This window comes from Lithobates pipiens, unplaced genomic scaffold (genome assembly GCF_037356315.1).
Source record: "Lithobates pipiens isolate NorthernLeopardFrog02 unplaced genomic scaffold, aLitPip1_a1.2 Scaffold_16, whole genome shotgun sequence".
Lineage (NCBI taxonomy): Eukaryota > Metazoa > Chordata > Amphibia > Anura > Ranidae > Lithobates > Lithobates pipiens.
Genome location: NW_027507748.1, coordinates 263,681,600 through 263,693,213, shown reverse-complemented (window position 1 = coordinate 263,693,213; position 11,614 = coordinate 263,681,600). Strand labels below are relative to the sequence as shown.

Sequence of the window (11,614 nt, the reverse complement as noted above, 5' to 3'; positions counted from 1 at the left end):
TTTGCAGAGCCAATCAAATACCATCAAAAGAAAGCTCTCTTTGTGGGAAAAAAGGATGCAAATTTTGTTTGGGTACAACATTGCTTGACCGCACAATTACCAGTTAAAACAGTGCAGTACCAAATAGTAAAAAGTCCTCTGGTCTTTGACCAGCCAAATGGTCCGGGGCTGCAGTGGTTAAAACAAACAATAGCTGGGTTTGCAAAGATGATTTAATAAATTAAAAGTCAACAGTTATTTCCAATGTGATTTCAAAGGATGCAAAATTTCAGAATGTACTGTTAATATTTGCTTATACTAGATCGTAGATTTTAAGAATAGGCAATAATTGACAAAGTACCTAATGACATTGACATTATGATAACACATTCTGTAGATAAGATAAGCAAGCTCTCTCTGGGTATATAAGTCAGGAACCTACCTACATCTCCACAGTCTCCACACACAGGTGGAATCCAGTACTCAAAATGAAGTTCCTAATTCTTGCTCTCGTCTGCCTTCAACTCTCAGAGGGGATTGTTAAGTAAGTATATTCATATTTCATCACTTACAGCTCAACATGTGTTGGAATACGTGACACTAAGAATCCCTCTTTGATTAGCCAGAGAACTAGATTACCAAACTAAACATAAGACATTTAAGATTTCCCCATTTTAGAAACTAACAGTTAGTTTGTTTTTTACCCTAAATTGCTAATTGTTTTCATTTGTAAAACAAGTATATTTGTAAGTATTATTTCTGCATAACAATAAAATATATTAGTGGCTATTAAGATGGTTGTAAAGGTAAACATTTTGTTAACTTAATGCATTCTCTGCATTAAGGTAAAAAAAACTTTCAATGTCAGCTCTTGATGGGATTAAAAGTACCATTTCAGTGTTTGCAGATGACACCAAGCTATGCAGTGGAATAACGTCCTTACAGGATGTCTCCAACTTAAGGATGTCAGGATGTCTCCAAACTCAATACACTATTTAATTGGGCAACTATGTGGCAAATGAGGTTTAATGTTGAAAAATGTGAAGTTGCGCACTCGGGGGGCTAAGAATATGCATGCACCATATATACTAGTGGGAGTACAACTGGGGAATCAATCGTGGAGAAGGATTTGGGTGTTCTGGTAGATCATAAGCTTAATAATGGCATGCAATGCCAAGCAGTGGTGTCCAAAGTGAGCAAAGTCCTTTCTTGTATTAAGAGAGGTATGGACTCCAGAGAGAGAGATATCATTTTGCCCCTGTACAAATCATTAGTAAGTCCGCATCTATTCAGTTCAGTTTTGGGCACTAGTTCACAAAAAGGATATTGCAGAACTGGAGAAAGGGCAACCAAATGGATAGGAGGCATGGAGGAGCTCAGCTATAAGGAAAGATTAGAGGAATGGAATTTATTCTCTCTTGAGAAGAAGAGATTAAGAGGGGATATGATCAACATGTATAAATACAAAAGTGGTCCAAATAATGAATTTGGTGTTGAGTTATTCCTTTCAAGGTCATCACAGGGGACAATGCGCACTATTTACGTCTAGAGGAAAAGAGATTTAATCTCCAGGTACGGAAAGGCTTCTTCACAGTAAGAGCTGTAAAAATGTGAGAGTGGGGGTGGGGCTGAGCTGCACTGAGTGTGTCAATTGATGCACACATTGTGGCTCGGGAACGAGCCTACACAATTGATGCACACATTGGGGCTCAGAAATGAGCCTACACAAGTGACTCCATAGCAAGCAGCTTGCTGTGGGGGCACAAGGAGAAGAGGAGCCAAGACCACTGGTGGGGGACCCCAGAAGAGCAGGATTGGGGATGGTCCATGCAAAACCATTGCACAGAGCAGGTAAGTATCATATGTTTGTTATTTTAGAATAAAAAAATGAGGTCTGCGGAAATTAACGATTAATTAATGATTAATTCCTTGAATTAACCCCAGAAGAGCAGGATTGGGGATGGTCCGTGCAAAACCATTGTACAGAGCAGGTAAGTATCATATGTTTGTTATTTTATAATAAAAAAAAATGAGGGCTGCAGAAATTAGCGATTAATTCCTCGATTAATTGTTAATTTTTTTGATCGATCAAAATTCTTTTGATCAGTAGGCTGCCTACCCTGGGGCCGCTTTGGGCCAAGCTTTGGCTGCAGCGCTCCGCTCTCTCCTCCTCCACTATACGTCATACACAGTCTGCGAGCATCTTCCGCGGTGTGTCTCCAAGCTAGATCAGTTTGTGTGATAGACGCAGTGTTCTGTCTATCACACGAGCTGATCTAGGAGGAGGGCGGGACTTTTTTCACAGCGCGGCCAAAGTTTTCACACTCAGCTCGGAGACACACAGCGGGAGATGCCCGCAGACTGTGTAATCCAGGCACAGACACTGACTACAGTGAGGCTGCGATTATGGGCATGGTGAGACTGCATTATGGGCATGGTGAGACTGCATAATGGGCACAGTGAGACTACATTATGGGGACGGCGAGGCTGTGATTATGGGCACGGTGAGACAGCCTTATGGGCACGGTGAGACAGCAATTATAGGCACGGCGAGGCTGCGAGTATGGGCACAGTGAGACAGCATTATGGGCATGGTGAGGCAGCGTAACAATCTGAACAAACTTAAGTGGCTCCTCCGGGGGACTTGTAATACTAGTTTGATGTAAAACCTCAAACAGAATGAAACCCTGCCAGACACATAGCGTGGGTCTCATGCATGTCCTAGGTAACTCTTCCTCTTTCATACCATCAGTTAGGCTGAGGAACTCTGGTCTGTTCCTATGGGAGATGGACCACTAGGGAAGGAGTCCAAGAAGCGATCCTCTCGCTTACCCCGGTACCACCCCTCGACTGGTTTCCTTGTGTCTTTGTTGTGGACCTAAGTACCCTTAGTAACAACTAGGGATTAGCTGAACACCCCCCGGTTCGGTTCACAGCAGAACATGTAAACGGGCAAAAAGTATGTTCGAACACGCGAACACCGTTAAAGTCTATTGGACACGACCGTGAAAAATCAAAAGTGCCAATTTTAAAGGCTTTTATGCAAGTTATTGCCATAAAAAGTGTTTGGGGACCCAGGTCCTGGTCCAGGGAACATGTATCAATGCAATAAAAAGTTTTAAAAACTTAAATTTTTTCAGGAGCAGTGATTTTTAATGATGCTTAAAGTGAAACAATAAAAATGAAATATTCCTTTAAATATTGTGCCTGGGGGGTGTCCTTAGTATGCTTGTAAAGTAGCACATTTCCCCGTGTTTAGAACAATACCCCAGCAAAATGACATTTCTTAAGGAAAAAATGTAATTTAAAACTACTCGCTGCGGAATGTATTGTCGGGTTCCGGCAATATTGATGATAAGCTTTAAGGAAATTCTTGCAGAGTAACATAATAAAGTGCAAACAAAGTCCAGAATATCCTAACCTTGACTAACTGTTTAGTGGCTGCCCAGGCATACCTTTGAAAGGAGAAAGTCCATTAACTGGTAAAAATCCATGCTTGTCAGTGCTCCAGTCTCTTGTGGGACTACAAAGCACAGCAGCCCAACAGCAGCTTCCCATGCATCATTTGTTTCACTGTATCCTTGCCTCCAACCACCCATCCCTCCAAGCAGTAAACAATTATTTGTAGGAACCTTCGCCATCTTAGCCCTTCTCTTCTCTATTCTGGCCACCTTTATCTACAGCAGTTTGCTCTCATCATCACTTGATGCACTTGGTCCTCTAACCACACGCAGAATCGGGCCCTGACTGTTACAACCCTGGCAAGCTGACAGCACTAGAAATCTCAAGAGACATTGTCGTGCTCTTGAATGACTTTGGCGTAAAACCAAATACCTGCAAGACTTCACCCTATATAAATTTGCCCTTCTAAAATACAATTCCTGCCTCCATGCTGCCAAACTTTGTTTCTCCTATTAATACTTTGTCGTCCCAGTCAGCTCTTATCAACCTTTAACTCTCTGCTTTGTCCCCCACCGCCTTTACCCATTAACTCCCTCACTGCCCAAGAGATTGCCAATCACTTCAAAGACAAGATTGATGCAATACGTGAGGACACCTCCGCTGTGCGTACATCTTCCTTACCCAACATACCTGGCCTAATAGCACATTCAACACTCTCCTCTTTTGAATTGGCTACTACCGAAGAGGTTACAAAACTTTTCTCAGATGCCAATCTAACCAATTGTCCCTTAGATCCTGTTCTCTCACAACTACTACGGTCACCCTCTTCTTCTATCCTATGCTCCCTCACCCACATCTTCAATCTATTAGTTAACCACACTAAGAATTTTTATTAAAGCAATATTTGATATGCCTATCCTGTTAATTTTGCTGTCAGCTTTTGCCTTTTGCTAAAGTCTAATATTTTTTTTTCTGCAGAGTCCCCCTGAAGAAGTTTAGGTCCATGAGGGAAGTAATGAGAGATCATGGTATCAAAGCTCCAGTGGTTGATCCAGCTACAAAGTATTACAACAATTTTGCCACTGCTTTTGAGCCTCTGGCAAACTACATGGATGTAGGTATCTGTGGACACTTGTAACACCATGTGACTGTTATGCATTGCCTGGTTGCAATATTTTTCATGTACTGCTTTTTAAAATGTTTTAAGCAAATCTTTATGGCCTACTAGAAATTTTTATTGTTTAATCTTCAAAGGAAATTGATATTGCTGAGAGCATCCTACTATAGATAAAATGTTCAAGGAAGTTCCTAAAGTAATTTAAAATGTAAGGTGCAATGCAGCACCATTCACTTTGATAGTGCTCCAATGTACCTTGCCTTGGATGTGTGTTGCAGCCCAGTGCAACTACTGTGCGCTGCCAGAAATGTTACATGCACCCTTTTTGGTGCATTAGGCAGCTCATTCAAACAGGTGGGTTTCCTTAATGCAAAACAGGTTAAAAGTGTCTGTGTGAACACACTTTAATCGTGGGAATGGGTCCATGATAACACTCCAGACAAAACTTTTTTTACACTTCTTGCATACCTTAGTTTTTGGTTGCTTTCTCTGACTCTTCTGGGGTGATATACCCCAACTTCCTGTCCCATTGGTAGTTGTCACCATAACAGAGAGCAAGGGGAGATGCAGAATCTGACAGTTGTCAGTAGGAGTTGAGGGGAAAATACATAATAGGGTTACCAATTAAGTGACCGCTCTCAAAGATGACATTCTATTGTGTCATCAAAACAGAAATGTTGATATATACTTCCAGCAGAAATCAATACAATTTGTGCAGGGTGGCGATCGACACTGGGCTGGTAAATATCATCCCAATAAAACGATGCACAGAAATTATTTTTGGCCTAGTGCGAATAGCACAGCCAGTACCCCTGGGGATATTTAGATATACCAAGCCGTAAAAGAGTATGATACAATCAATTTATTAATCAAAAATAAATACATTTCATACGTATAAAAACACATATAAACATAATGGCAATACATAGACAAGTTAGAAAGCCAGTTATTAATAGTATAACCAATAGACTTGCGACTTAGGTAGCTTTGGAGAAAAATGCAGACATGTTTCCGTCCGACCGTCCTTTTTCAAAGGCATATATTTTATCTCATATGTACATAGTCTAGGAGTATAAATATAATTAGATTAGTACAACGGGATATATATTCAAACGTGTAAAGGCTTGCAAAAAAATTATACATGATGATACGTAAATGTTTAATAAATACCAGCCAAGCATTAGTACCAATAGGAACCAGCAGGGGGTGCAAATATAGTACAAATACTGGCTTTCTAACTTGTCTATGTATTGCCATTATATGTTTATACAAGTTTTTATGCGTATGAAATATATATATTTTTTTTGATTGTATTATACTCTTTATCTAGATATCCCCAGGGGTACCAGCTGTGCTATTCGCACTAGGCCAAAAAAAAAATTCTATACTGCCAGCAGGGGTATAGCCTACAGTCTTAGGATCTAACCCTTCCATAGTCCAACAAAAAGTTGTAGTGCTATTTCTGTTTTAATATGTAACCACATAATCATGAAAAAAATTGTAGGCTTCCTCACAGTAATTCTCTGCATGGGCTGATGGCTACTTCTCTTTTGCATAGGAATCGCATGTTGTTTCCTTGGTTAATTACAAATGGTAAAATATTGCCCAATATTGTCCGACATGCTAATGAGTGGTTATACCCTTCATGTCCATCGTAATTAAACAGCCAATCCTTCTATCTTTTGATAAGATTTTAAATATCACAGAATATACTTTGGTGTTTTAATTTTGTAATGCACACAGAAAGAACATATGGATTTTATTTCATTATCTGTACAATTCAGAAAATAACATAGGTTCTATGCATTAGTCCTAGCATGGGGTGTATCTACTGTATTATTAAACTTAGCTTAGAAAACACATGGGTCAAGTAATTGATTTCTTTCTCTGTAGATGTCTTACTATGGTGAGATCAGTATTGGAACTCCTCCTCAGAACTTCCTCGTACTGTTTGACACTGGGTCCTCCAACCTGTGGGTAGCCTCAACCTACTGTCAAAGCCAGGCCTGCAGTAAGTAAATGACATAGTGAACCATTTTTATATGACCTTATTAACCACTTCAGCCCCGAAAAGGCTTTACCCCCTTAATGACCAGGCCATTTTTTGCGATACAGCACTGCGTCGCTTTAATTGACAATTGCACGGTCATGCAATGCTGTACCCAAACAAAATTGAGGTCCTTTTTCCCAACAGTAGAGCTTTCTTTTGGTGGTATTTGATCACCTCTGCGTTTTTTATTTTTTGTGCAATAAACAAAAATAGACCTACCAACAATATTTTTTACTTTTTGCTATAATAAATATCCAAAAACAAATGTCTTCATCAGTTTAGGCCAATATGTACTCTTCTACATAGTTTTGGTAAAACAAACCCTGCAGTGTATATTGATTGGTTTGCGCAAAAGTTATAGCGTCTACAAAATAGTGGATATATTTATGGCATTTTTCTTATTCATTTTTTTTTTTACTAGTAATGGTGGTGAACAGCGATTTTTAGCGGGACTGCGACATTACGATGGACAGATCGAACACTTTTGACACTCTTTTGGGACCAGTGACATTATTACAGTGATCAGAGCTAAAAATAGCCACTGATCACTGTATAAATGACATTAGCAAGGAAGATGTTAACACTAGGAGATGATCAAGGGGTTAAGTGTTCCCTAGGGAGGTGTTTCTAACTGTGGGGAGAGTGGACTGACTGGGAGTAGAGGGAGATCGCTGTTCCTGATCATTAGGAACAGACTATCTCTCTCTCGACTCCCCTGTCAGAACGGGAATCTGTTTGTTACATTAACAGATCCCCATTCTAGCTCTGTGTGGAGCGATTGCGGGTGGCAGGTGGACATTGCGGCTGCCGAACACTCGCATCGGCCGGCGATGTGGTGTGCTGCGCCATTAAAGGGACCGCCGTACGGCGATTCGCGCAGCTTGAATTTGGCACTGAAACTGAGCCAAAGATGCACAGAACTCCTGTGCAAGCTGCTCCACAGCTGTCACAGAGATGTGTGAACCGACTCCATAGAGAGCTGGTCACCAGCTCCAGTCATGCGAATTTGATGTGGGGACTCCTCCATAACAGTACTGGAAGTTATCAGCTCACAAGGAATTATCTCACTCAGGGAGGGTAAAGGAAGCTGGATGCTTAAATCCAACCCTTTAAAATGTTTAAGAGAAGAAAACTGTACATATCTTACAAAATTGAACTTAAACAATACAAATTGGAATAATGTTTGCAATTTCTGGAGTAATGTAAGTGCAAATAAATATCCTGGTATTTTCTATAGGTAGGGTAGTTGTATTATTTATAGAATTTCCTCATTGCATTCATTTCTGAAGATGCTGACTTGTCTCAATGACACAGATTTAGATATTATTATTATTATTATTATATCTGTCACTTATTCAATTGCCACACTGAATAAACCCATAAAAAGGCTCCCTGCTGGCAGAACATAATAGCGCTGCAGAAGGGATTCCCCCATGAACACTTACTTTGTTGATGGGGTAATTGAGCAATTTATTTTCCTTCCACCCATAGTGGAAGGAAAGAAAATTGCATACTGCATGGCCCGCCATAAGGGCTATACAGACAGGCCAAATATCGGTCGGCATTGGCAGGTTCAATAGAAACCGGCCAACATTTGGCCCGTGTGTACGGTGCTTGGCTGACTTCTGTCAAAGAAGCACGACCGAAAAAGGTCTGCCGATCGGCGTCCAATCAGGGCTTGGGGATGTGTTCTGGGGATGGGGGAGGGGGCAAACCTCTTGTCAAAACACAATAGCACAGTGGGGAAGATAGCTGTTCTAACATTGAATAGTTAATACAGAGGCTCCTCCCAAGCTTTTTCATTTTTTTTTGTTCAACCTGCTGAGCCGAATAAAAAAAAAACAATAGTGTGTACTAGGCTTTAGTCACAATTAGGCAGCTTCTGGGTGGAGGGGGTCATGTCCAGTGGGTCCTTCTCGTGCCCGGCATCCTGGCCGGCGGGGGTCTTCCTGCGTGTGTGCGTGGTCCAGGGCAGGGCTTGGGGAGCGGCTGGTGGATTGTGGTGAGGTCTGGGGTGGGGCTTGGGAAGCATCTGGTGGATTGCGGGGGGGTCCGGGGCAAGGCTTGGAGAGTGGCTGGTGGATTGTGATTTGTCTGTGGCGTCATGGTGCTACGTGCTGTGTTCCGGTGCTTCCCTGTGGTCCAGCGGCTGCTCTACGGGCCTCGTTTTGGACTTCCCTGAGGACCACCAGCTGCTCTCTCCAGGCCTCACTTTGGACTCTGCATGTGTGCTGAGAGATTCCTGCTGGTCGGGACACTGGCCGTGGGGGGGGGGGGATTCGCGAGGCGTGGCCCACTCTGCCGGTCCAGTGCCTGATTGATGGGGCCTAGGTGTGAGTGTTTTTAATGCACTTTGTCTATTAAAACTATGCAGTCTTAAAAATAAATTGCAAATACTGTGGCAGGTTAAACAGTAAATATGTGTATAATAATATATGTATTTGAACTGTGTATGTAGCTATTTGCCTGGTGAGTAGAATGGCTTATATAAATTACTGACCTGATAGTATATTTATTTTATTCCTCACAATACAGTTTATATGACTATCATATTTAATACATATTTTTTCCCTCTAGCCAATCATCCTCTGTTTAACCCCAGCCAGTCTTCCACCTATTCCTCAAACCAGCAGCAGTTCTCTCTGCAGTACGGCACTGGTAGTCTGACTGGAATCCTTGGATATGACACTGTTCAGGTATGTGTATTTTGAAAAAAATATTTAGATAATATAGACATTTAAGCTACTGTAACTGGTTTAATCCAGAATATAATGAGAAAATGGTTCTTGACTAGATACCCCACATATATTCATTTTTTAAAAGTGTAATTATTATGAACTAACAGCAACTTTTATTGCACGTGATGCTAATGCTAAATCTCTTCCTGATGGTATACAGATCCAGAATATAGCTATTTCCCAGCAAGAATTTGGCTTGAGTGTGACTGAGCCTGGAACCAACTTTGTCTATGCTCAGTTTGATGGTATTTTGGGTCTGGCCTACCCATCTATTGCTGTGGGTGGGGCTACCACTGTGATGCAAGGCATGATTCAACAGAATCTCATCAACCAGCCTCTCTTTGGATTCTACCTTAGTGGGTAAGTTGTTTTTTATATATATATATATATATATATATATATATATATATATATATATATATATATATATTGGTTTATACTATTCTGTTTCCTACGAGATTTTTGTTATTTGGCATAATTTTGCATATGCGCTTTACAGGCAAGAGAACTCACAGAATGGCGGTGAAGTTGCTTTTGGTGGTGTTGACCAAAACTACTACTCTGGACAAATTTATTGGACTCCCGTGACTTCTGAAACATACTGGCAAATTGGAATCCAAGGGTATTTAAAATTCATATGTTAACATTATAATATAGACAATCAAATCAGGCTGTCATATTCATAGTAAGTGCCAATTCTCAAATTATTAAAAGAACACACTTACATAATTTAGATGCATTTTAGATGTCCTTAGTCATTGTGCTAAAATATGAATGCTGTTCTATGACAAAAAAAAAAATGAAACACTTATATATGGGTAACAATATGATAAGACCAGTGATTGGCACAGAAGTTACCTACAGTATATGAAGTGATTTTTCAAAAATTTCCAATTATTTTGGATCTTTTTATTATTGATGTGTAAAGTAATTTGGAAAATAAGTATTTGATAGAGAAAGGGGAATGATCTTGCTCTTAATAGGAATTCTGTTGTAGAGAAAAACATTGTTGTAGTCATTACCTGGTGACTTGTTTAAAAATAAGCAGCATTAAATCAAAAGCTCTGCTTTAGGAATGTGGTTATGGTTAATGTAAGTGATGATTATATACAAACATGCATATATAATTTCAGATTCTCAGTTAACGGACAAGCTACTGGATGGTGTAGCCAAGGATGTCAGGGTATTGTGGATACTGGTACTTCTCTGTTGACCGCTCCTCAATCAGTCTTCTCCTCCCTCATGCAGTCCATTGGTGCTCAACAAGATCAGAATGGACAGGTAAGATAAAAGAGACTAAAATTGTCAGAGACTTCCATTGACACATTATTCCAAGATCCTACCTTGGCACTAGCTTTTGTATGTTTCGGGCATTTTTTTTTATTGGCTGACCCCTAGCATTAACTTTTCTAAAATGCCTAAATAAGTAAAAAGGCCTATACATGCTTAGTTCTAAAACCAAATTATTCTATTATCAAAGAAGTATAGTGTGCAATCCATCAGGATTTCTGTATGACCAGCATATATTATATTATCCCATTTTAATAAAGACCAGTTGGGCATTTTTGTGTGTGAATTACTTCATGCTTTGGAGTGTTAGAACAACAACTTGTTCCTTGCCTTATAGTGTCACTCCAAGTCATGATCTACTGCTAGGATGGCTTGTTTCTGTAACTAAAATAATTGTGTTTTTTTTTTTACCACAGTATGTTGTCAGCTGTAGCAACATCCAGAGTCTTCCCACCATCAGTTTTACCATAAGTGGCGTTTCTTTCCCACTTCCACCCTCTGCCTATGTTCTTCAGGTACATCATTTATTAGTAATAGCATACTATATAATGCTGCCATGAAATACCAATGTATAATATTGCTAAAAAATATATTTTTGTATCCTTTAGCAAAACAGTGGCTACTGCACCATTGGCATCATGCCTACTTACCTGCCTTCCCAGAATGGACAGCCTCTCTGGATCCTGGGTGATGTCTTCCTCCGGCAATACTATTCCGTCTATGATCTGGGCAACAACCAAGTTGGCTTTGCTACTGCTGCATAGATAAATCGTCTTTACTACTTACACAATGCCTGATTTCTGCAGGGCTTCCATGTACATTGCAGTACAAATACCTATCTTCCATGTTCATTGGATTTTTATGTAGGCAGTTTAAAAAAAGGTAAATCCTGAAAGTCTGAAGCTTTGCAGCTGATAATAAAATGCATAAAATAAATGATGTATTCAGTAAAATGTGTCTGATGTTCTGTTTGCCTTGAGAGAACATAGCATCTACAACTGCAGTATAAGAATATGTCTAACAAGGGGGCAGCAAGGG

General features: G+C 40.2%; 1 protein-coding gene across 1 annotated transcript; it reads left to right on the top strand.

Moving 5' to 3' along the window:
- Nucleotides 1–439: 439 nt before the first annotated feature.
- LOC143984332 (gastricsin-like) lies at nt 440–11,529 on the top strand. Its single transcript, XM_077484570.1, has 9 exons — nt 440–523; nt 4,360–4,495; nt 6,392–6,509; nt 9,126–9,244; nt 9,447–9,646; nt 9,786–9,908; nt 10,420–10,567; nt 10,993–11,091; nt 11,185–11,529. The coding sequence occupies exons 1-9, from the start codon at nt 468–470 to the stop codon at nt 11,338–11,340; spliced, it is 1,155 nt and encodes a 384-aa protein (XP_077340696.1). The 5' UTR covers nt 440–467; the 3' UTR covers nt 11,341–11,529.
- Nucleotides 11,530–11,614: the final 85 nt, after the last annotated feature.

What these genes read in the sequence shown, in the direction of transcription:
- LOC143984332 (XM_077484570.1), top strand. Translation starts at nt 468, where the DNA reads ATGAAGTTCCTAATTCTTGCTCTCGTCTGCCTTCAACTCTCAGAGGGG. An exon ending in CTGTCAAAGCCAGGCCTGCA is followed by an intron (nt 6,510 to 9,125) that starts GTAAGTAAATGA and finishes TTTTCCCTCTAG; the next exon opens with CCAATCATCCTCTGTTTAAC. An exon ending in TTTGGATTCTACCTTAGTGG is followed by an intron (nt 9,647 to 9,785) that starts GTAAGTTGTTTT and finishes TGCGCTTTACAG; the next exon opens with GCAAGAGAACTCACAGAATG.